Source organism: Mesoplodon bidens, assembly GCF_964165515.1.
Source record: "Mesoplodon bidens genome assembly, chromosome: 4".
NCBI classification, from domain to species: domain Eukaryota; kingdom Metazoa; phylum Chordata; class Mammalia; order Artiodactyla; family Ziphiidae; genus Mesoplodon; species Mesoplodon bidens.
Window position 1 is genome coordinate 141037880 of NC_138160.1, and position 25272 is coordinate 141063151.

General features: G+C 54.0%; 1 protein-coding gene across 3 annotated transcripts in view; it reads left to right on the top strand.

Annotated features, from left to right (window-relative positions):
- MAU2 (MAU2 sister chromatid cohesion factor) overlaps positions 1–21885 on the top strand; it is a 35635-nt gene extending 13750 nt beyond the window's left edge. The window contains exons 2-19 of one of the 3 annotated variants that reach the window (XM_081232520.1): positions 1021–1038; positions 1408–1473; positions 2113–2208; positions 3716–3810; positions 5925–5952; positions 6320–6475; positions 7618–7764; positions 7852–7942; positions 9095–9198; positions 9790–9867; positions 10173–10238; positions 11576–11662; positions 13039–13088; positions 13289–13366; positions 13580–13691; positions 16648–16738; positions 17621–17748; positions 18127–21885. In XM_081232520.1, coding sequence (XP_081088646.1) covers positions 1021–1038; positions 1408–1473; positions 2113–2208; positions 3716–3810; positions 5925–5952; positions 6320–6475; positions 7618–7764; positions 7852–7942; positions 9095–9198; positions 9790–9867; positions 10173–10238; positions 11576–11662; positions 13039–13088; positions 13289–13366; positions 13580–13691; positions 16648–16738; positions 17621–17748; positions 18127–18201 — 1566 coding nt within the window. In that variant the 3' untranslated portion in view covers positions 18202–21885. The remainder of the gene's footprint in view (positions 1–1020; positions 1039–1407; positions 1474–2112; positions 2209–3715; positions 3811–5924; positions 5953–6319; positions 6476–7617; positions 7765–7851; positions 7943–9094; positions 9199–9789; positions 9868–10172; positions 10239–11575; positions 11663–13038; positions 13089–13288; positions 13367–13579; positions 13692–16647; positions 16739–17620; positions 17749–18126) is intronic. The other 2 variants (XM_081232521.1, XM_081232519.1) reach the window with 2 other exon arrangements.
- The last annotated feature ends 3387 nt before the right edge of the window (positions 21886–25272 follow it).

Here is a 25272-nt window from a genome sequence, read left to right on the forward strand (position 1 = left end):
CACCCCAACCCCCACCACCTCCCTCCACATGCGTGCGCGTGCACGTGCACACACACACACCACACACACACCACACACCATACACACACCACACACACACCACACACACCATACGCACACCACACACACACCATACGCACACCACACACACACACACACACACACACACTGTTCTCCCACAGAGCATGGCAAGTAAGAGTCTCCTGTTGGGCTCTGGATCTGCCTTCCAGCAACTGCTGAGGCTCTGAGAATGTTTGCAGGACGAGTGGGTCAGCAGGAACAGCGTCAGGTATATGTTTGAGTCCTTGATGGTCTGACAGACTGTGGTCAGTGTGGTGGTGTGGTGGACTGTCCTGGGACCTCAGCGCCTCCTGTTGGAATGTGAAACTCCAGGGCACAGTTATAGCCAAGTGGGAGCATGTCATTATCTGAACCACGTCCCAGCCTGTGAACTAGCAGAGAGGGATGGTGAGCTCAGAACTCAGAATCATCCCTGCTACCCCTGGCCAGGTGCTGTCCACACCAGTCCTTCCTGGAATACTCTTCCCTCCCCTCTGAGGCTAACTTTGCTCATTTCCAAACATCTTTTAAATGTCAGTTCTCCAGGAAGGACTGATACCCACAGACCTACTCTCTAATTGTAATTAATTCCTCATGTCATGATTTGCTATTGGCGTACTACAGTGAGTGTCATGTGGTGGCCCCTCTGTGCTCCTTCCCCTTGTGAAGCATTGCTGCTGTAGTGGGAGAGGGCTCCAGTTTTGACTCCGGAGCCTGGCAGGACGGGAAGCCCGTGAGTGGGGGAGCAAGTTCATGTTCCCTTTCCCCCAGACACGCCCTGGTTGCTGGATTAGAGGAAAAGCAAGCCCACCCTCTTAGGCTGAGCAGGCCATCTTCCCACTTAATTCAACACCTGCAGCCTTTGGTGACAAGACAACCTGTGTAAACCCCAAAGTGGAGCCAGTTAAGCAGGTGCAAAGCATATGGTTGAGAATTAATGCTTTTTTCTTTCTCTTTCAGTGGTTGATATCACAGCAAGTATCCTTTTCTTGGTACTGTTCCCTTTAAAGAAAACTCTTTCTAAATTAAAAAAAATAGGTTATAAACTTGAATCCTACCTATAATGCACACCTTGGGTTTGGGCTTTGCCCCACAGATTACCTGGAGCATCCCTTCAGACCAGTAGCTTCTCCCTGGGTGCTGTGCTTCTCTTCATGCCCCAGCCTCTAGCTCCACACCCAGCCAGCAGCAAGCTCAGGGATTACTGGGGGAATATGTGAACTAGGGGTTTTAGAGCGGGTGGGGATACGCCCGTCCGGCCAGCCTCTGCCGTGTAAGAACGCTGAGCTGTGGCCCTTTTAAACTGACCATTTTGCAGTGTCTCTACTTCCTTAACTACGTCATTAGATCCCGCAGTTTGAAGATGTTAAATTTGAAGCAGCAAGTCTTTTGTCTGAATTATACTGTCAAGAGGTAAGAACATATGAAGGTTTCTGAAAGCAAACTCCCTCTCCCTGTAGCAAAGCACAGTGGCAAACTGGGACTCTCAGGAGTGGATTCCCTTCCAGCTTCTAAGACTTCTCAGAATTTTCTTATCTCCCACGCCTGGCATGGGGCAGCCATGGGTGATCACTTGCTAACAAAGGCTAGCAGAATCTTTTTCTACCAGGACTGTTGGAAAACAGCCTTGTTCGTAGGCTAAAGATGATTAGTTCCTGAACAAGTTTATATAGTTTACCTTAAGCTGATTCCTGATGTCAGGTGTAGCTGAAAATTGCCTTTCCCAGCTTTGAGCAGTGACCCCTTTTCACGCCCCTGGCCCCTCTCTCTGGTTGCAGAACAGGAAAGACAGCAATTGTTATCAATTTGACTGTTCAGGATTTTGAACTAAAGCTAGTTTCCGTTTAGTTGAGTGGGGAGTTATTTTAAGGTCAATACAAAAACTTACCAGCCAGTGAGTCTAATAAGATATCTTTTCTTCTTTAATCAAGCACATTGGCAACCCACAAATCCTTTGGTAAGTGTGAACAGGAATGGCCTTCTGGCTCCGCAGCTGCTGCATAAGGAATCCAGCTTGTTTTTTCCTCCCCAAACTTCACCGTTTCCTTTCAGAATTCCGTTGATGCAGCAAAGCCACTGCTGCGGAAAGCAATCCAGATCTCACAGCAGACCCCATACTGGCACTGCCGCCTGCTCTTCCAGCTTGCTGTGAGTACTGCGGGCCTGGCCGAGATGCGTGGGTACCTGTTGGGGGCCATGACCTTGGGGCACAGCTGCCGCAAGTACAAATAAGCAGGCTCTGGGACACACGGGTCTTCCTCAGGCTGCCGTACTGAGCGGATGGGGACACAGGAACGTTTCTTTGACCTGCTCACAAGTCCCCTCCAGACTGTCGCCAGGAGGTGGTACTCCCAGGGTGGGCCTCTCACTCAGCAGCACCTGGGATGGCTGGTGGGCGTGTCCTTCCCCTGGAGCTGACTTGGGGCCTAGTCTTCATGTTCTCCTCCCTCCTGTTGCTCCCTTTGGCCTGCATTCATCAAAATTTAGAGAGCATTTCTTGCCAGAGGTCCACTCTGTTTTCTGAGAGCTGTGCAGAGATTCCAAGGGACTGCCTATTGGGCAACAAATGCTGGAGTCAAGCCTTTTCTCCTAGAGCCCACTTTTGGGGCCTGCTGGGATATAGCCTCACCCTGGGCTCCACACAGCCCCTCTGCCCTCAGCCTCCCTTAAGCTCCTCAGATGTAGGTGGTGCCTGGTCCCTGCACTCTGAGATGCTCAGGTGGTGAGGGGCTCTCTAGGCTGGGATTTCCTGGCTACAGTGGAGGAGTCTGCAGGCCAGGGGCTGGGTAGACTCCTTCCTGAGGAGTGCCTCTTCATCCTGGGCTCTGCCCACGCCTCCCCAGCACTGGCCATCCTCTATCCTCTCCTGACCGTGACACAGCCTACCCACCAGGCCACCTCTCGCCCACCCTCCATGATAAAGCCCCATCATCTGCCTGAACACACAGTGGGTGCTGGGCTGCAAGTGTCCCCTGCTCCCTGGGGAAACCTTAATGCCAGGAGGATTTGGCTCAGAGGGTCCCCTTCTCTGCTGAGAAGAGCTCACCTAGCCTGGGCCCCTGCCTTCCCTCCAAGCTTTTTCCTGCCCTACACGTGCACTGTCCTCCTTTTATCCTCCATGTGCTTTTGTGCCTGCTGGCAGAGGAGGAAGCAGGCCAGGCGGTGAGTCACCTGCCTCAGGTCACAGTATTGGTTTGTGCTGTGAGCATGGATCCCAAGATCTCAACCAAGGCCCCACAGGTGTCCCTGCCTTTCAGCCTGTCAAGGCTTCTGGGTTTGAAACTCCCATAGGTACTTACCCCTGAAAGAGTCCCTCCTTGTTTGAGGCTCCTCTGGCTGCTCCCCTAGTGACCACCCCCTGAAGGTGACCTGGGAAGCATTCAGACATACTCGCACAGCCCTGGAGGGGTCTGCACCTGTGAGTGTTAACTGCTGGCTGTATGCACCATTAAGCTTAGATGATGTACACTATAAATGAAGTGGAGTTCTGTACCCAAACACTGTTGATGGGATAATCTGCTTAATTTAGCTGAAAACTGACACTGAGGCAATTTTGTTGATGTAGGGAGGTTCAGTTTAACTCGCCAGCAATAAGGTCAGGTACTGTAAAGCAAGTGGTTTGGAAATGAGAGTCATTGTTCTTTCTTCTTTTCAGCAACTGCACACACTTGAGAAGGACCTGGTGTCAGCCTGTGACCTCCTGGGTGTGGGGGCCGAGTATGCCCGGGTCGTGGGATCTGAGTACACACGGTAGGCACTCTCTCCCTGGGCCCCTCCTCCTCTTATTGGAAAGAGTTTGGCCATCTTGATCCTGGACAACAAATAGAAATGGCATTTCAGCATGAAGCGATGGCCGCCCTTATACATAGTAAGAGACATGCAAATTAAGGCAGCACCGAGATGCTTTTGCCCCATTGATTCATGAAGTAAGAAGTTGTTGAGTTGACTGTGAGGGTGAGGGGCAGCTGGCATTCTCAGCACCATCAGCACTTGCACGTTTCTAGTATCTCTTGAAATAAAAAGGGCTCGTATGATTTTCTGGGTTGATCCTCTTCCTGGTGCAGTGCGAGAGTGGTGCTTGTAGAGGGTGTGGGCAGCGTGCTTGGCAACCAGTGTCCCCACTCGGGACACCCAGGAGTTTTTAGATACATAACAGGAGACAGTGTAAGTGGACATTTGTGTAAAGGAAGGGATATAGGTTCATGTTATGCGTGAAACTGCTTAGACTACCTGGAGGCTAATGCCCTGGGATTGGGGTCAGGGGTCAGAGGCCACCAGTGCTTCACTGTGTGCCCTCTAAGAGAGCCTCCAGTCTGTCTCTTTTTCCCCTAAAGAGAAGAATCCTCTGTAGTAGGATTCCAGACTCCAGGTAGCAGTGCTCTTATTCTGTTGTGTGCATTGGGATTCTGGAAACACAAAAATCTAAGCTTGTCCCATGGGGTTATTGGGACAGAACAGTCCCTAACTCCATTCTCTAAGCTCTGGACTTGCAAGTGTTCACAGGGGTCCACACAGTTCCCCACAGGCTGTCATCCCTCGACCAAACCTGCCCTGGGATGGACACTGTCACACAGTCTGGTCTGTGTTCCTGGCCCGTCTTATCCTCCTCGTGCTGTGGCCGTCACTGGATTCAGGGTGACACTCATGCCTTGCAGGGCATGGGGATGGCCACACACTGCACACGTTCAGTCACAAGTGTCCTCAAACAGGCCTCTGTACCACTGTGGGCAGGGGACCTGGGTGGGCCTCACTAGGGCATGGTGCCTACAGGTCGCCTGACACAGAACTTCTGATCTCGGGCATAAGGCCTAGTGATGTGACAATATGGGAACCTTGACAGGAAGTTCGAGGCCTTAGATTTCAACAGTCAGACAGTAGACCCTAGAGTGTCCATGCCGTGAGGTAACAACAAGGAATAACGAGGTGGCTGGGAGTATAGACATCTCTCACTGTGTGACTGGGACCCCCCTCCACCTCAGTCTACTCACCTGGAACGATGCCCATTTGACGGGGTGTCAGCTGCAGCACATGGGGACTCTGCACAGACTGGCGGGACAAAGACTTAGATGTTGAACAAACTGTGACAACAGCCCAACAGCCGATTCTAAAAGCCTGTCCCAACGCCAGTGCCGTGAGCAGCGCCTAGGCACTGGGGTGAGGCTGGGCTGCCCTCCTCTGTCTTTTGGCAGTCTCGTAAACCTTTTAATGTGTTCATTTTATTATTTTTCTTGCTGATGACAGCGGTACGTGCTTGTTTAGAAAGTGCAGAAAGATTTAAGAGAGACAGTAAAATCTCCTGGCCACGCCACCCTTGAGGGTGGGGACAGCGGGCAGCAAGGCTGCTGACATGCCTAGGCTTCCTGAGTTTCATCCCCTTAACCCTCAGGAGAGCCCAAGGGCGCTTGGCTGGTTATAGGCAAGGAAGTGGGGGCACAGAGGGGCCACGGTGAGGTACAGATTTCGGTTCGGACACCTGAGCCTGATTACTTACCCCCCCCTTCTCTCCTTGCCCCACCCTGTGCTGTCCACAGACGTGGAACCTGTGATCTTCTGTGTCAGCGAGAGTAAGGTTATGGTGGAGGTGCTGCGCTGTACCCTGCCCCTCTGTGCTTTCTGAGCACGTGTTGCTGCTTTCTGAGCTTTTGAACCACACGGGTGTCTAAACAGGAAAAAGCTAAAGACAAATAGAATAGAACAAAATGGAGCCCTCTTATAAATAAAACAGACCTAATTGGCCGGGGTCCATTGTCATCCATTTAACTGTCCCAGAGGTGGCTCGTTAGGTTCCTGTAAATGTTGAGATGGCACAGTCATCCCAGCGGGTGCCTGAGTCTCCCAGACCTGACTACCCCTCTCTTTTCCAGGGCACTGTTCCTGCTCAGCAAAGGGATGGTAAGTGGAGGCCGGATGGGATGGGGCTGGTATGGTGGACGTGAGGCTGGGTCCCCACGAGGTCTGCCAAAGCCTCGCCTGCTTGCCATGTTGTGGCCCCTCAGGCGCCCAGACCCTCACGCATGGCAGGCAGCCACGAGGGGCAGGCCTGTGTCCCCCAGCTGGATTCAGAGGTAAAACTCAGGTTCCAGGTTGTGGGATTTGTGCTGATGGAAGAGCAGCCTGGGTTGGCGCTGCCTAAACCTGGGTTCCAGCCCGGTACGCACCCTCCCTTTGTGGGGCCAGCAGTCCCACGGCTCCTGGGCAGGTGGGTGGCAGTCCTTTGTACCAGGAGGGTCTCCCAGCATGTGCACCTCTCCCTCCCCAGCTATTGCTGATGGAGCGCAAGTTGCAGGAAGTCCACCCACTACTGACCCTCTGTGGACAGATAGTTGAGAACTGGCAAGGGAACCCCATCCAGAAAGAGTCTCTGCGTGTCTTCTTCCTGGTGCTCCAGGTGACCCACTACTTGGATGCTGGGCAGGTATGTAGTGCCTCTCACCTGAGGGCTGCTGGGGAGCAGGCAGGTGGTGGGTGGGCCTGTAAGCTAAGACATCAGCTCTGCGATTTCCTCCTTTCCCTCACCACTGGGCACGTCTGTCACTCGGGGCTCGATTCCCCCACAGCCCTGTCGTGCTCTGGCATGAGTACTGTGCCTCTGTGGACAGAGGGCGCTCCAGGAATGGGTCTGTCCCATTTCTGCCCTTATAGCGGGAATAGCTGTGGCCTCACACACATCTGCTCAGTTTGTGAATGGTGAAATGACCTTGAGGGCAGTTTAGGGAATCCAAGAAAATACACTGGGGATTCTGGCATGGTGCCTGGCATACAGCAGGTGCTCAAGCAATGTCTGTCCACCACCCCCCAGTTAATGATAGCTTTGTGGGAGTTTAGTAGGGACTAACAAAATCAGCTGTGTTTGAGGCACACACAAAAAAAGCCCACATCCCTCATATGGTTGAGGAGCAGCTGTACCTGTACGTGGGGGAACGTCTCAGCCTTTTGGACGGGTACTGCCCCACGCACCCTCCCCACCCTGTCACGCTTCCTTGGTTCCCCCACGCGCACCCACTTTTGCTTGTTGGGCCGAGCACTTCAGTCAACACATAGGAGCACAGTGCAAACTCTCACAGGGTGCTGACGGCTGTGGAGATGGCCTGTAGGGCCTCGGAATGGGGCTTCCTGGTGCAGAAAGGCCAGTCTGTATAAACCACAGCACCTGCAGGACTCCGAGTGGCCACTTCACACCCCCCAGGATAACCAGCCGTGTCCTCCTCTCTTGGGGTCACTGCAGGAAGGAGAAAATGTGGCTGGAGCAGGGTTTTTGAGCAGGCCTTTCCTGGGCCTTGGTGTTGGGCCCAGCGCTGGGTGGTTGTGGAGCCTCAATCTCACAGATGACCCTCCTGGCCCTGCCCTGTGCCTTGAAAGCTGGCTGACCCATCTGGGGGATTGGGCTTCCTGCAAGTGGTAGGTGTGGTAGGAGTTCCTGGGAAGGAAGGGCTGAGGAGCCGATGGGCAGGCAGGACCTGGCTAGCTGCTACTGTGGGGACCTGCCTCCTAAGGGTGGTTGGCACCTGATAGGAGCAGACAGGTGCTCAGGTGTGCATTGCTGTCTGCCTGCTGCAGGTAAAGAGCGTGAAGCCATGCCTGAAGCAGCTGCAGCAGTGCATCCAGACCATCTCCACACTGCACGATGATGAGATCCTGCCCAGCAACCCCGCTGACCTCTTCCACTGGCTGCCCAAGGAGCACATGTGCGTGCTTGTCTACCTGGTGAGTCCCTGGAGGGGCCGGGGCCTGGTGGCCCAGGTGAGAGAGGAGAGGGCCCCAGTGACCACCACCATCTGATCTTGTCACCAGGTGACTGTGATGCACTCCATGCAAGCCGGCTACCTAGAGAAGGCACAGAAGTACACAGACAAGGCCCTCATGCAGCTGGAGAAGCTCAAGAGTATGTCAGGCTCTGTGGGGCTCAGTGGGTCAAGTATCCCCCTGGTGGGCAGCCCGATCACCACCTCCTATGCTGAGCCTGAAGGACCTTTAAAGACTGCAGCACGGGTCCCTGCCCCATGGGTCTTGTTGCCCCTGGGTCTTGTTACCCCAGTTGGAAGATAGGGATGATCCAGGTTCGGGCAGAGCAGGCCAGGCCTGGACTGGATCCTTGACCCCCAGGGGGTTGTGTTGTGGGGTGGTTGTGCCATCTCTGTCCTGTCCCCCTCACTGTGCAAGATAGCCATGAGGGTTAGCGGGACTCCTCTGGGGGCTGCTGGGGCGGCAGTGCTCAGTTGAAACAGGCGGTAGCTGCTTTTGCTGTCTGTTATCAGTATCGTGATGTGGATTGTGTTCAGGGTGAGGTTGGGATTGGAACTGACTGACAGCAGGTCCTCTGGAGGCCCTGGGTTCTTCCTGGATGCTTGACTAATCCATCCTGTGCGATCAAGGACCTTTGACTAGTAGGAACCCAGAGCCCCACATATCCCTGGCTGGCTTGTGCGCCTGTTAACCTCATTCACTCCCTGTGCCCTTGTCAGTGCTGCTGGGGAAGAGCCTTAGAGCCAGAGAACCAACGCCCGCGGGGGCTGCGGTTCTCTCCCTTCAGATGAGTTGGGAAAGTGCTGTCTGGTTCCAATGTGAGGACAACCGCTTGGGGCAGCCAGAAGCTAGGGTCCCCCCGCTGTTGCCTGAGGCCTATCGCCATGGTCTCAGTCTCCCAGGCAACTTCACCATTTCTAGAATGTGTTGTGTCTAGAGTGCCCTTGAGCACTCAGGTGGGTCGGGGTGTGGTGAGGATGGAAGACAGATTCCTCCAGAATTTCTTGCTCTTACAATACTCTGGTCACCAAAGCCTGCTATGAGCCTGTTTCCTCACCTAGACAGGGAGATGCACCCCCTCAATTAAGCATTGAGGGTGCTGTGGGCACCAAGCAAGGTGACAGACTGGGTGCTGGGCCAGTGTCCAGCGGAGCAAGTGGGCTCAGACCCAGGTAGCTGAGGGGCCGGTGTGGCCGGAGGGCTCGAAGCCCCTAGGAGGCAGGGGTCAGTGTCTCCTCAGTTGTCTCCTCCGCCCACGCTTCGAATGCTCATCCCTGCCTCTCGCCCCCAGTGCTCGACTGCAGCCCCATTCTGTCCTCCTTCCAAGTAATCCTGCTCGAGCACATCATCATGTGCAGGCTCGTCACAGGACACAAGGCCACAGCGCTGCAGGAGGTGAGGCCACTGGGGGCTGCACACACACAGGGTGGGAAGGCTGAGGGGTAGAGTGGTTTGAGTTTGCTGGGTCTCGGAGGGTGTCATGTGGGAGAATGTAAATGTGTCTCCAGTGCGTGTCAGCAGGACGTCATCTGTCATATGACTATAACTTGGTAGTCCACGACCCTGCGTGGACACAACTGATCAGAGGCTTTTACCTAAAAGTTGGCATGCCCAAGGAACATGGGGTCTGGGGTTTTAGGGTCCCCTGACGGCAGTTCTAGCACTCCTCCTGCCCTGTGATCCGTAATCCCTTATGCCCACCTTCCTGAAAGGGCACGGGGGCCTTGATAAGGGTGAAGGTACTGTACAGCTGAGACACAAGTTGGAAAGGGAGAAGGCGGGTAATGGACAAGGATCACCATCCTCAAAGAGGTCAAGGCTGTGCCTAATCCTCACAATGGGCACATCCGCTGGGACTTTGTGCCCAAGTTAGACTGGGCAGGACGTGGGCACACCCACCGGCTTTGGGGTCTCTCCTCAATGCTGCCAGGACACTGGGTCCCACATTACAGGCCAAGTGATGTCAGACATGCTTTCTCCCGGCAGATCTCCCAGGTCTGTCAGCTGTGCCAGCAATCCCCCCGGCTCTTCTCCAACCACGCAGCACAGCTGCATACACTGCTGGTGAGTGCATGAGGGCTGCCCACCCCCAGCCCCATCCCTGCGAGTAACCCTGTGACCACCACCCCCGGCAGAATTCAGAACCTTCCCTGTGGACTTCACTCTGACAAGCATGTCATCAAGTCCAAGTTGACTTAGGTCCCAGGAGGCAGGAATAATTAAGCATGCGATCTTTCTCCCTGTTTGTCAGGGTAAAGCTCAGATATAGCTAGCTCAGTAGAGTCACTTGTCAGGCTCGCCTGGGTGCAGCTGTGAAGGCCCGGGCAAGCTGCATGTGGCTCTGAGCCCTCAGCATCTTCTTCTTCCAGGGCCTGTATTGTGTCTCTGTCAACTGCATGGACAACGCTGAAGCCCAGTTCACCACAGCTTTGCGGGTAAGGTGCCGGCCCTCGCTTTATGGGGCAGGCGGTGCTTCTGAGTAAGGAGTCGGGCGTGGTCTGTGATGAGGACAACAGCCATACAAAACCATGGTCAGCAGGTGACTCCACAGCATTCAGCCTGATGCCAGCGGTGACAGTGATACACCATTTATCCAGGGCTTTCTGTGTCACGTCTTGTGCTGCTCAGCTGCAGGCAAGGCCAGCACTGGCAGCACAGCTTAATGAGGGATAGCTGTGGGCAAGGGGGCTCCTGGCTAGCCTGCAGTGGGGCTTCCCCAGCTAACTCAGGGCTGGTGCTATGGCCTGTTCAGCCACTTTCGCTCACGATTCTCAGTCTTCCCGATAGCCCGCCAGGTGGCGTTGACTTGTGTCACAGCTACTTCTGGCCCTGGTCAGCTGGTGCTGCTCCCTACAGTGGTGCCAGGACCACCCCACATTGCCCGCGGCCCTATGGAGGTCTCTTGGACCCTCCTTCCCCATCTCAATTCCTACACAAGTGGCTGCTGCTTCTTTGGTTCAACATCAAAATTCCTGACGGATGGTGTGTGTCCCAGGAAGTCCTCCCCACTGGCCGGGGTTTGGGGGGGGTGCAGCCAGGACTTGGACCCAAACCCCACATGACCCCCAACCACACGTTGTTCCTGCGGTCCCATGACAAGCATATTGGAGCATCTTTGCTCAGATCAGATGACCTTCTGGACCTCCTTGGCACCTGCCAGGGGCCTCCAGGTGGAGTTTGTGCTTCCTAGGCACCCTTGGCCTCCTACACAGCTGCACTCCCTCAGCCCCATAGGGAATGCTCAGCCCGCTCAGCTTGGTCCCTCTCGTGGCTGTTCTTGTCCCCCCAGAAGAACTGGGAATCAGGGTCTGTCTACCACCAGCTGTCAGAAGCATTTCTGGCCTCTAACAGCTTCGGCTTCTTCCAGGCAGGGTCCCTGCCTCCCCGAGAATCAGCGTACTCCTCTGTTGTGTCAGCACACGGGTCCTGGGGTTACTGCCTGTGGCATAGAGGGAGGGCCCAGCCAGGTCTCAGACCAAGAGACAGCAGAGAATAGACCAAACTGGTGTGTTCTGAGGGCAGGATCAGGGTGGCTGGCTTTTCTGTTTCCGGAATTTCCCGTAACGTGGGTGATTGTTTTATAATGAAAAGAACTAACAGTTTTGTCCTTGGGTTTAGGAGGCAAGGGGTGTGTGTTTGGAATGAAAAGAATAAGGAGATTCCAAGGTAGCCACTGTGGAGCGTTTGGGTGGCTCTGATGCCGCCAGGCGGCCCCTATGTGACATGACTGTGCTCAGCCCAGCCCCCTAATGCCCTGTGTCTCCCATTCCAGCTCACCAATCACCAGGAGCTGTGGGCCTTCATCGTGACCAATCTGGCGAGTGTGTATATACGGGAAGGAAATAGACATCAAGAGGTAGTAGGTGACATGCTTCATGTTTGGTATCCTTTGTTTCAACTCTTACTTGGAGGGGGGCGTGGGGGGAGTGTTGTCCTGGGCACCAGCAAATCTCAGCAGCCCTGGGGTATTTGCCCTCCAACAAGGTGTCCCACGCAGCGGATTGTAGGCATGGCTGGGGGAAGGCCAAGTCTAGGACAGAAACGTTCCCATAGCCAATTAACACTTTTCCCTACTGAAAACGAGCCAAGCTTTACTGAATCCCTCAGAAAAAAAAAAACAAAACAATTTCTTCTACCCTGAGATGTCTGTTCTAGAACATTGGTGAGGCCTCATGGCTCAGTTACAAGGAGCAACAGCTTGGGCAGCTGTCTGCATTAGGCCCCTAGGTTGTTCTGGTGCCCCAGCCTGCTGAGGTGGGGAGGTGGGCCAGGGCTTGACCTCGCAGGATAAGTCCCTCCCACCAGGTTCCCCTTGCAACACCCCCTTATCCCTGCAATTTCCCCCCAGCCCTCACCCCTCTAGAGTATCTCAGATTCGGCCACTTGTCTCCACCCCTGCGACTTTCATTTCTTAGTTCAGGCCACTATCACCTCTTGGCTTCAGAAAGCCTAGCTGACTTCCCAGGTGATTGGCTTAAATGCTTTGGGTAGAAAGCCCAGTGCAGGACTTCCCTGGTGGCACAGTGGTTGAGAATCCGCCTGCCAATGCAGGGGACATGGGTTCAATCCCTGGTCCGGGAAGAGCCCACACGCCACGGAGCAACTGAGACCATGTGCCACAACTACTGAGCCCACGCACCTAGAGCCTGTGCTCCACAACAAGAGAAGACACAGCAATGAGAAGCCAATGCACCGCAACGAAGAGTAGGCCCTGCTCGATGCAACTAGAGAAAGCCCACGCGCAGCACCGAAGACGCAACACAGCCAAAAAATTAATTAATTAAAAAAAAACTCATTTATTAAAAAAAGAAAGAAAGAAAGCCCAGTGCAGCCGCTCCAGTAGCCAGGAAGTACAGTGGGCAGGGTCATGAGGGCCTGGTGTGGCCTTGGTGGTCTCAGAGGAGTTTGGTTCCCTTGTGTCTCCTCCCCACCCCCACCCCAGTGTCTGCCTGCTGAAGGGACTGTGTGGGTACTGGGTGAAGCCTCAGCCCACTTCAACCCTCATCCACCAGCACACCCTCCATATGACAGCCAAAGGGCACCTAAGATGTCAGTGATGTTGCAGGTCCCGCCCCTTCTCCCGGCAGGTTGCTTACAGGCATGGGATTTGGGGTATTGGCACATTCCTCAGGAAGTTGCAGGCAGCCCTAGTCAATTTACTAGCATATCTGGGGCCGAGCTCTCTCATATTTAGAAATGTGGAATTATCCTAACTTGCAGACATTTCTTTCACAGCTGTACAGTTTGTTGGAGAGGATCAATCCAGACCACAGCTTCCCTGTCAGGTAGGCTGCCCCAGGCCCTGAGTTCTGCTTTACTAGCTGTCTTATGCTTTCTCTGCTCTTTGGGGTGGTGTGAGCACCTGTGGGACCCTAGACTGCCCCATGTACCCCAACACGTCATACACCCCCACCCACTCCCCTTTTGTAAATCTGCTGCTTTCACAAAAACCCCACCAAGATGTGACGCTCTGCTCTCCCCTCAGCTCACACTGCCTCCGAGCAGCAGCTTTCTACGTGCGTGGGCTCTTCTCCTTCTTCCAGGGACGCTATAATGAGGCCAAGTGAGTACTGGGAGAGGGCAGGTGGCCCTGTGCCCGGCACCTCCCGGTGTTTCTCTTCTCCCAACAGCATGTGCCTAGGTCCCCTGTCCCTGCCCTTCCCACCCACTGCCAGATGGGGTGGGTGGCCCTCTGCTCAGGGCCTCAAGGCCACTGCTGCCTTTTCTTCCCCAAAGGCCTCCCGATGGGGCCTCATCATCTGTTCTTCTCATGAAGGCGATTTCTGCGGGAAACCCTGAAGATGTCCAATGCAGAGGACCTGAACCGGCTTACAGCCTGCTCCCTTGTGCTCCTGGGCCACATCTTCTATGTGTTGGGAAACCATAGGGTGAGTGTCAGGGGTCAGGCTGAGGGGCATGGGGTCAGGCTGAGGGGCACGGGGCCAGGCTGAGGGGCATGGGGCCAGGGTGGTGCTTAGTGGGGGGAACCTAGCAAGGAAGTGCCTCCCATTCTGTGCCCCACAATGATCGCATCTCACTGACCCCTCACCCACCGTTGCTCCGTGAGGCTCAGCCAGGGCAGAGGCACTCTGGCTCAGACAGCCTGGGCAGGCAGGGCTGGGGGAGCTTTGGATCCCTGGAGGATGCATCTGTGGGGCAGACAGGGCCAGTGTTGGTCATGGGCAGTCATCAGGCAAAGCCTCAGGGCTCAGTGGAGCTAGAGCTGGTCAGGCTGCCCAAAGCTGGCAAGGCTGAGGGCAGGTTCCCTTTCCTGTGTTAATACTTGGGGAGAAGGAGTGTGTCCTCTCAGTCACAATCCCAAGGATTCCATCTCTGCCCATCACACATGGTGTCTTCAGTGTACTCTGTGTTTTTACCCTCACCAACAGTGCCCCCCTGGGCCTGGTCCCCACCCATGCCAACTGGTCTCTGGTGGGATCAGTTGACTCTGAGTCTCCCCATCTGGGCGTGTATGTATATATCACCTGCTCTAACCCGTCGACCATACAGGGTCTTTAATTTTTTTAAGAAAATATTTGTCAATATAAAATATGGCATGTATTTTATTTCTCATAGAAAGTCTGAGAAGCAAAGAAGAAAGTCATTGCATGTCTTCTGTCTTCCAGCTCTTTCCATTGCCTGCGTCTGCCCATACATAGGTTTTGTTTGTCAGGCTGTTTTATAATTTTATGTCTGGTCTTTCTCTGCACCACTGTGTTGGAGCTTTTTTCTAACGGCAGTGAGAATTTTTAAGCTGCATCAACTCCGTAGTTTAGCCAAACGTGCTTCAGCTGTTTTTTTGGGACAGATAGTGCAGAGTACTTGTCTTGGCCCATAAAGTTCTATCTGATCAAGCCCCAGGGCTTCTGAAGAGTGAGTGCTTTTAAGGAGCCTGGTGCATCCCCTTCCGCACAGTCATGTGGTAAGTGTTTGCCAGGCCAACATGCCCTGTAGCTGTGGCCTGAACCCTGTGGGGTATCATCACCCTGAAAGGAGGAGGACCAGTACTAAGTTCTCCCTTCTGAGTGTAGCTCCACTCCTTCTACAACACCTGTCACACTACTCACTGAGCACAGTGAGGACAGTGGCCTCAGTGTGTATCTGGGGGTTAGGCAGGGACAAGGTGCTCAATGTGAGGCTCCACTGAGTGTAGGCCAGCTGGCTTGTGTCTTGGTGCAGTGGCTGTGATTACCTCGTCGCCAGATGGGGAGATTGAAGGCACACAGCCCCAGATTTTTAAAAAATAACAAAAATTTTTAAAAAGGGACTTGCCTGGCAGTCCAGTGGTTAAGACTCCGCTCTTCCACTGCAGGGGGCACAGGTTCAGTCCCTAGTTGGGGAACTAAGATCCCGAATGCCGCACGGCATGGCCAAAAAATAAATAAAGTTTAAAAAAAAAAAAAAAAAAAAGTCACACAGCCCCAAACTGCAAACCCAGGCTTAGAACCCAGACCTTGTTGGCTCTTGTTTTGTCCAGAAGCCACCTTTAGGATGGGCAGAGCAGCTCCTCAGCTGCAGCTTCTGGTTCATGTTTGGGTCAGTCCCGGAGGAAATTACAGAGCTTATTTGGGAACCTCTGCTGCTCCCTTTGTGCCTGGGCCCATGTTGGGTAACATGGGGCCACCAAGAGTCCTCAAACCCAGGTCCCGCCTCAAGCAGCTCCAGGTTTGGGGGAGACACTGCTTGCCCCGGGCCTGCCAGGCCAGAGTGTCCTTGGGCATTACAAGTTTGTGGGTGGCATCATACAGGACCACTCTCAGGATCACACCGCTCTTCAAACCCAGGTTTTGTGGGGCAGCCCCAAGCTGTCATGGGGGAACCTGAGCCAAGGGGGACTCTCCCACCTGGCAGCTCCCTCCCAGCCCCAGGTCTAGAGGAGGAGAGTAGTTTTCCCTGTTGTGCTGTGCATTCTGAGGTCTTGGAAGGGCTTGGTTCAATTTTGAAAAGTTTTGAGACCCACCTGGAGCTTATCTTCAAGGTGCTGGCCACAAGGCAGCATAAAGTCACTGGGCTTTTGTGTCTGTGTGGCGGCATGTCCTGCACAACCGTGGCCATGTTGAATCTGGGCCTCAGGAGTTGGTTTTGAGGATTTGTACGTCTCTGGGCTACATGCCAAGTGTCCCCCCAGGCTGCAAGGTATTGCCGCATTGGGAGTTTTCCCAGTGCCACCCTGAACCCAACATTTAGGCCAGCAGGCTGTGGTCTCTGGACTGGGTGGAGTCACAGCAGTACTGCTGGTCACTGCGGGCTCAAGGATGGGTGTTTACAGCCCCCAGCGGCTCTCACTCAGCTCATCCTGGGGATTGGGGGCCGGGGGCGCTGTTGCAATCACGTGGTGGAGTCAGGGTTGGAGGGTTCAAACATCCTGCTGCCCCAACAGCCCCGTGTGTCCCATCGCACAAGAGCAGGCTCGTACGTAGAAGAGAAACTTCTCTTCCTCTCTCTTTTGTCCGTTCAGCCCTCGTTGCTCCTGCCAGGACAGACTGCTGCCCTTTCCCAGCCCTGGGACCCCTGAATCTGTATTTCTAATCAGCTACTGATATGGGTCCAGGGCTGACTGCCACCAGTGCCTTTTCCTCTGGCTAGAAAGACAAAGGCACATAGAGTTGCCCATAGCTGTACCCCAGGGAGGAGGCACATGCAGAGCCGAGGCGTGGGGGCAGTTTATTTTTCCCCAAGGTGGTCGAGGAGTACTTCGGAGAGGGTCATTTGAGATAGGCTCTGAAGTAGGAGTGGGTATATGCCAAGCAGCAGGAGGTCACAGGTGGGGCCCACGCTGTCCCTGCCACCAGCCCTTTCTGCCACCACCCCCCGCCCTTGACTCCTCTACTGCTCGATCGACAGGAGAGTAACAACATGGTGGTGCCAGCCATGCAGCTAGCCAGCAAGATCCCAGATATGTCAGTGCAGCTGTGGTCATCGGCCCTGCTAAGAGGTGAGTAAGAGATTGGGGCTTCTGGGTAGAGCCAAAGGCTAGAGGATCCTAGGTAAGCCTTGCTAAGCCTCTGCTTCAGACTGGGCCTCTGCAGGCCATAGCCCCAGTTCTAGCACATTCTCGGGCTTCTCAGGAGGCCCTGTTTGAGGGCAGTGGGCTCGTTCACATAGTGAGATCTACGCAGAATCTGATTCTGTCTCTCTGGGACCCACAAGGCTAGTTCTTGGCATCTGAGTGAAGAGTTGAGCTGTGAGCCCTGGCACTTGGCCTCAGTTTCTTTCCCATGAATGGGGATGGCAGTCATTTCTGTCAGGCAGGACGAGCCAGGGTGCTCAGCAGGTGTCAGTGTTGTTACTGCTGCTCTCCCATTTACAGGTTGTGAAACTGAGGTCCATAGACTCACCCAGGGCCCTGGGGAGGAGGTAGAGGGCAACCTGTTCCTATCTGCAGTGGACTTCATGCACCCATTCAGTCCTCCTGCCTCAGAAGTGAGCATTGGGTGCCTTGCTCCTGGTGGGCTCCTGGGTGCCCAAGAACTAGCTGGCCAGGAAATCCCTGGGAGTGCTGAGTGCTGCATCCACAGGGAGCCCCAGGGACTTTCACTGCCCTACCAGCCCTTATATCTGCCCCTGTGGGCCTTGTTGCTCATCCACCTCCAAGGACAAAGGACTCAGGAACATAGGAGGGCACATGTGAGGGCTGCTGGTAAGTGGGCTTTGCTGACCTTGACACAGGGCTCAGGGCAGGTGATGTGCCAGGCACACAGCAACCCACTGGCAGAGCTGGGGTTTGACTTTAGGGCTCCACCCACACCCAAGGGGAGGGTGTGGGGGCAGTGGCAGGCCAAAGCAGGCCCATCCTTTGTGCGTATCCCACCCTCAGACCTGAACAAAGCCTGCGGGAATGCCATGGATGCCCATGAAGCCGCCCAGATGCACCAGAACTTCTCGCAGCAGCTGCTCCAGGACCACATCGAGGCATGCAGCCTCCCTGAGCACAACCTTATCACGGTACGGGCACAGGGTGGGAGAGACAAAATGAGGGCACTGGTTGGCTCCTTGGGGCCAGCTCACCTGATCTGTAGACCCTGGGGGACACGCTTCCTGAGGAGGGAAGTACACACTTGGCTACCATTTCCTTCCATCTCCCCAACAATCCCTTAACTCAGCCTGGCCTCAGGAGCCCCCTTGGATGGGCAAGATAGCACCAACCCAAGTGGGTGATGCAGGCTGCTTCCTGGGGGCCCATCTGACTCCAGTTTGGAAGACGCAGGGTCCTGGCTGGTGACCAGCCCGAGGAGGGCAGTGTTCCAGGCGCAGACATGTGGCCCAGCAAACCCCTGCTCCTCTTTAAGAAGGACCTCACTTGTGTGTCCTCTTCCCCAACAGTGGACAGACGGCCCGCCTCCTGTGCAGTTCCAAGCTCAGAATGGACCCAACACCAGCCTGGCCAGCCTCCTGTGAGACCCCTGGACAGGGCCACTCAGCTTCTTCGGGCCTCTGTGGGGCCTGGTGTGTCCCCAACTTCCACACAGATGGCACTTGAGCTTTCCTTAGAGACGTGCTGGCGTGGCTGTCCCCAGGCTTCTTTCCCGACTGTCTCCAGAGCTTCCAAGTCCCTGGGGAGTGTGGAGGGCCAATTCCCGTCCTCCCAGGAAGGGCCGGCTGGCCGTTCTTGCCGAGTACCAGGAGTCCGGGTGCTGAGGCTCGCAGGTGGGATTTTGGAGCCAACTTTCCAGAGCCATCCTTCAAAGTGGACTTGAGCTGCCAGTCCTGCTTCCACGTCTGAGTCATGTCTTCAAGAGAGTGTGTCTGGGCGGGGAGTGGAGTGCCAGCCACCGGCCAGCTCCTGATCCTGCATGCAGGGGTGGTCCTTAACCACCGAGGTGCCACATGACTTCCATCGCCTGGGCCTCTATGCTGCGCTGGAGTGTTTCCTCTGCTTATGGCAGCTTCCAGTGCCCAGAGACAAGACACCAGTTTCTGGCCCAAAATTAGAGAGAAGAAGTCATTGCTCATGTCAGGGACAAAAATGGACATCCTGCCACGATGCTTTTCCCAGCTTGCCTTTCTGTCCAGCATCCATCCTTTTGGCAGCTAGGGCCTCTAGCTAGGGACCCTGGGGGACCCAGGAACTTGGCTTCCAAACATCTGCACCTTGACTGGATTCACTGTCCAGCCGCGTGTGTGTGTGTGTCTGTGTGTGTCTGTGTGTGTCTGTGTCTTCACAGAGCTGGCACCCAGAGCAGAAACTCCTGTGTTTGCACCAGCCACCCTCCCCCTGTCAGCGTCCATAGTGCGGGTCAAGAAGCAGGGGAGAGGGACCTTCCTCAGCCCAACTCAGGGTGCCAGATCAAAGGGGCTTGCTTTCTGGCAGCTCTGCAGCCTCCTTTGCGGAGAATGTTTGCAGACACCTGAAGCTCCACCAGCCTGCAGGCAGCCACTCCCTTGGCCCCCTGCCCTGTTTTCAGAGGGAAGGAGGAAACCTACCTGCCTTGGGTCTCAGAACAGCATTGGAAACTTTTCCTGAGCTGGACCCCAGGAGGCTCTGCCAGGCCCAGGCAGCCATTCTTGGTTCTGTGCTCCTCTTGGATAGTTGAGGAGGTGCCCCAGGTGATGGTGACGTTGGGGGCAGTCAAAGCAGCTGCCGCCTTTAGCTTCCGGCACCTGGGATCATCTCCCTGCTGAGGGGTGGTGAGTGGTTTTGCTAGTCACAACTGCTTGTTGGTTCAAGTCTAGTCACCCAGCACCGTGAAGGCTGTTTCTCGAAGCCTCAGTGTCTGTGAAGGAAGGAATGTAGGGATCTCTCAGGTCAGCTGCCTGGGCCCTGAGGCCTGGGTGTGCCTTAGCCATAAGCAAGCCTGTCAGCAGACCTCCCTGCTCTGGGCCACTGCCCATATCAGGGCCCTACTGCCCTCCTGGGGGCCGGCAACAGGCATGCAAGTGAGCTAGTGGTTGAAGGGACGGGCTGGCAGTTTTGTCCTAAGAGGACCCACCCTCTCTGTGTCATCCTGGGTCACTCGAAAGAGTGGTCCTCTCCCATGCTCCCTGGGGCTGCCCCCTTGATGACACCACTGGGCCTGTGAGGTCTGCAAATGTGGGTCTGACGTCTGGTCATGAGCTGTCCACATCCTGTCTTCCTCCCCCCTCCAGGATGCCCCCCAGGTCCTCCCCTCCACCCAAGGGACAGAGCACCTGTCTTGCTACAAGTGGCGCCTGCAGGCCAGGACCCCACACTGTCGAGCCTCTCCAGACCCACGTTTCTTCAATCACACTTTACATCGTGCTTGTCTCTGTGTATTTATTTAAACCTTTCTTTGCTTCTAGGACATTTTGTATGTAGAGCAGTTGAAATAAGAACCTCCAAACTTAACGTCTGTCCTGATGTTAAAGTGCTTTTAGTGACCACTTTGTTATCTAAGTATATGTAAAGGTTAACTTCCTAAGTTTACAGTTAAGAATTCAGTACTCGATATTTAATATTCCACTCTAGCTTTATGGAAGCCAACCCGCGTGTACTGCATGCGTGCATGTGTGTGAGCTTTGAATGTCCCCTTCACTGCAGCACCTTTCAATTACATAAAGCTGTCGTAAATACCTGTGGGTCTAAATTCAGTGCCTCACAGTTCCTCAATCATAAGAATTTAAGACAGAGCAAGCAGGCCCCCAGGGAGACATAGCTAGTGTCATATAGCTAAGTTTTCAGGAAAAATCAAAAACTCCAAACCCTTAAGCATACAGGGGTGTGAGGGAGTAGCAGAAAGATTCCTGTTGGCAGGTAAATTAAAGCTGGTCAGACCCCTTGTGTGCGCCTCCCACTTCCTCCTATGAGCAGTGGTGGCCCTCAGGGCCTACGGTTCTGGGGATGTTGGTCCGGGAGGTGCCAGGTTCCATCGGAGACAGCTGCCTTCCCCTGTTGGATCCCCCCAGTCGCCCATGGGTGAGGCCAGGGTCCTCCCCCTTGGGTAAGCACTCCTCGTCCCATTTATTGGGAGCACAGGCAGGGAACTCGGAAAGGGCTGCCTGGCACGGTTGGTAAATTTGTTGGTTGCATTGTCCTTGTTTCCTTAAAGGGTTTTCAGTAAGTATGTTTGGCATACGGTCTTTTAATGGGTTTGCAGTGTCCTTTGTTTTTAGCAACCTATATCTTCAGCTGGTGCTTTTAATCAGGAAAAAAAAATTCTGTAAATACAAGAATTGTTTAAAAGACATAACCGTAGAACATAGCTTCTCGTTTGTAGATTTCTTTTCCTATATATTCAAAGTAAAATAATTTGCGGGAGCCGTCACTCACTGTGTCTTTGTTGTGCCGTCTGCCCCTCACATGTGCCATCCCAAAGACTAACCTTCCCCGCCCAGCCAGCGGGGCCACAGAGACTTCTGCTATGAACTACAGAGTGTGAGGATGCAGAACCCGATGCCCTGGACTGGAGGACCTGGTGGAAACCTGAATCTGTTCCCCTCTAATGATGATGTTCTTCAGTCCAGCCCTGCCTAGAGGGGAGGAAACCCCTGAGACATGGCATGCAAGGCCCACAGCACTGTCTGTCCTGGCCCTCGCCACAGACAGACTTTCTCACCTGCCTGGTGTTCTATTCCCTGTGTTCTTAGAAAACTCATGGGTCAGCCTTCATGTGCCTAGGTTTTTTTTTTTTCCTTTTTGAAGTGAAAGTCACATAAAGTTAACATTTAAACATCTACAATTCAGTGGTACTGAATACATTTACTATGTACAACCAGCACCTCTGTCTAGTTCCAGAACATTTTCATCACCCCAAAAGGAGACCCCATCTCCATTAGCAGTCACTCCCCATTCCCATTACCCCAGCCCCAGAAAACCACTAATCTACTTTCTGTCACTATTGGATTTACCTCTTCTGGGTATTTCATATAAATGGAATCATATCGTGTCCTTTTGTGTCTGGTTTCTTTCACTCAGCCTGACGTCTTCAAGGTTTTTCCACGTTGTAGCATGTATCAGTGCTTCATTTTTATGGCTAAATGATGTTCTGTTGGATAATGGATGGACCACATTTTATCTAGCCATCCATTGATGGGCTTTGGGTTGCTTTTCCCTTGTGGCTATTGTGAGTAGTGCTGTTCTGGATGTGCCTGTGCATTTTGTTTGAACACGTGTTTTCAATTCTCTTGGGTTGTGCCGTGCTTTTAATGTGCATGTATTGTGCCAGGCTGCCACTCATGCTGCATCAAGGCCCTCGTGTTGCTCTTGTCCCTGTGCCCCGAGATGATGCCCATGTGGCCTTGACTGCTCCCTTCCAGGGGCACTTCTGAAGGCTCCTTTGGGCCGTCGTCCCAGGGCAGAACTGCTGGCCACTGGATGTGTGAGCGATTCCACACAAACAGTGACACAGTGCAGAGAACATACTTGGGAAGTAGATGACAGGAACTCAGCCAGGAGGCAGCCACAGGACTGAGGGGAAGACAGGAATGGGCCTCACAGAGGCTAGCAGGTGGCCAGGGCAGCTGGCCCGAGCATCAAATGCCTGGGGAAGGGGTTGTTACTAGCCTTTGACACCTACATCCCCAATCCTCAGAACTCCTGCCGATCACTCTGCCTATTCCTAGCCATCTTCTCCGTCTGTCTGAGGCCCAGTCATGTCTCCCACCCGCCTGCTGCCCAGCCTCCTCCCTGAATGGTCTCTGAACATTCTGTGCTCACTCCCACCTGTCCCCCTGCCAGGGGCACTCTCCTTGTGGCTGCTGGGTTTCACTGGGGAAACATCCTGGCCCAAGCCTGACATAGGGTGTGTAGATCCATGGGGCATCCCAGAGGGAAGAGTGCATGGGCCAACCCCAGACAGGCTCAGCAGATGCCACTGTGGACACCTGCCCACAATGTGCACGTGTCATAACACCCAGTCACTGGCCAGTCCCACCCCTCCACCACCAAAATGCCAACAGCAGGTCTCTGCCGTCCTGCAGGGGAGCCTGGACCCTACACCCCCAGGCTGATGGGCTCCTGGGGGCCTGGAAATTTAAAGTATTCCCCATGTGTATTGGCTTCCCCCTTGGCTTCTTTGAGCTCTTTGGGTTTACATTTCCCCACAAAGAAAGCATTCAGGGAGATTCCTGCCATGTTTCGTCTGTGCAGCACCTCGCATCAGTTCTTCCATTTGAACCACAGTGGCTTCTTCCCCTAATAAAATCCCAGTCAGCTCAGAGGTGCCCAGTGGAGGCAGACCCCAGGTCAGAGGAGGCCCCTCCCTCCCAACCCTCTCCACTCCCCACCGCCCGCTCTGCTGGTCCTCAGGGGGTCTGAGAGGGGAAGGGGGGATTGCCGACAATTTTTAAAATATTTCACCACAAATTCATGCTCACTTGGTGAGATTACAATGCAGTTGGTTGGGGGAAAAAAGGAAAAGATTTGTTTCTATGTGAATTTGATTTTCTTAGCACTTTGATATTTTTTGATACTTTTTTCAAGGGATATTTTTTGATACTTTTTTCAAGGACTCGAAAATAAAGGGACTATTACAGTCCCTTTGTGAAAAATATGATACTCTCAATGCATTATGGCTGCTAAAACAAATGTCTTTTTTTTTTAATTGGGGCTTGATGTTTTTAAATTTATTTATTTATATATTTATTTTTGGCTGCGTTGGGTCTTCGTTGCTGCACGCAGGCTTTCTCTAGTTGAAACAAGCGGGGCACTACTCTTCATTGTGGTGTGCAGGCTCTAGAGTGCAGGCTCAGTAGTTGTGGCTCATGGGCTTAGTTGCTCCGCGGCATGTGAGATCTTCCTGGGTCAGGGCCCAAACTCGTGTCCCCTGCATTGACAGGAGGATTCTTAACCACCGCACCACCAGGGAAGTCCAACAAATGTCATTTTAAAAATCACAACATTCTTACACTAAATTAGGAGTTTATGGGAGAGAGATCAGCACTCGTTCGTCCTATCCCTGTTGTGTATGCAGAAAAGCTCTCTAAGACAGAGCCTTAGAAGAGGACCACTTTGTCAACATGTGTTTGTTTTGCTTTGAGTGTTGTTTCTAACCACAGTTCTGAGCATCATGTGTCTGTGCAGCTTGGAGTTCAGGCTCCATCTGCAGTTAGGCATGCTCCGCCCAGAGCGAGTGTCTGTGTGGCCCTTGGAGGATGTCCTGCTACTGCAGGGTTCTGAACACAAACGCTCCCCTAAAGGGTTAAGTACAGACTGCTCAGAAGTAACATGAACCGGAAGTAAATCTCCCACTCTGTCATCTGTGTGTCACCAGTGGCTGCCAGTGGCCCAGCCTGCTCCTCAGCCGCCAGGGGGCGCGGACACCCCGGGCAGTGTCCCCATCAGGCAGGGCAAGCAGGCTGGGAGGGCTGGGCTGGATGTCACCAGACCCCAGTATACCCTGGCTCTGTCCTTATCTGCAAGGATGTGGGCTGACCTTTACCTCAGGGCCTCTCAATTCCCCTCCTGTAACATGTAGGTCAGAGACGCTGATCCCCATGGTTCTCTAGGTGTCAGGGCTGCACCGTTCATTCCCTCATTTACTTGCCAAAGATTTATTTGGCACATGCTGGGTGCTGGGAACACAGCAGGAACCACACCAGATAAAGTCCCTGCCCTCAGGGAGTGGACATTGTGCCAGGAGCTCTATAATGGACCTCAAATAGGAGTGAGTGCTGTCCTGCCTGCGAGAGAGGATTAGTGCACTGTAGGATGGGACAACCAGGGGACTTGAGGGGTGGGGGAGCTCTGTGACAGGACAGAGGGGAGGACTCCCTCAGCCAAGCCAGTCAGAGCTGGGCAGTTAGATGGTGTTTCCAACTTCTGCTTACATGGCCACCAAGACTGTGGGAAGGGAATGGGCAGCCCTCATGTCTGGCCACCCCAGAGAGGATGCTGGGTGGGCATCTGGGTTGCCTGTGGCATTCTGGAGGGCAGGGGCTGCCACATGTGCCCACCACCACCTCAAGCACAGCTGACACCTGGGTCATGTCCAGGAGGACATTGATGGATGGGGAAAGTGACTGAGCCCCCTTGTCCAGGGGAAGGATCAAAGTCCCCGGGTCTCCTCAGGTTCTTCTCCTCCTACCACACTTAGGCCTACATCCCAGAAGTGAACTCGGGTGGCGGTGATGCAGACAGGGCTGAACTGAGGCAAGGGCACGGGTCAGAAGGTGACAATGACAGAGATGGGGTCACTAACCCCTTTGGATAACATGGACTCCAACAGCAGGTGACCAAGGGCCAGACCCCTCCTGACACCACCACGAAATAACCAGAGTAGATGCCTCAGAGCTGGGTCCCCAGTCCGAGTACTGTACCCCTAACACCCTGCCCAGCAGCCACCATGATGTTTCCTGAGGCACCCCCTCCCCAGGAAAAGGGACTTCATCTCTCCAAGAAGTCCTTCCTGCCTCCAGAAAGTTCTGTCTTCTGGCGCCAACAGAAGGAAGTCCCCGCAGGACCAGGGCCTGAAACCCTCATTCACAGGATCTCTTTCTCTCACAACATCTAGTTTTCCTGAGACCTAAAACCTTGACGTAGGGAGATTGTTTTCCAGGGATTATTTGCCCCTG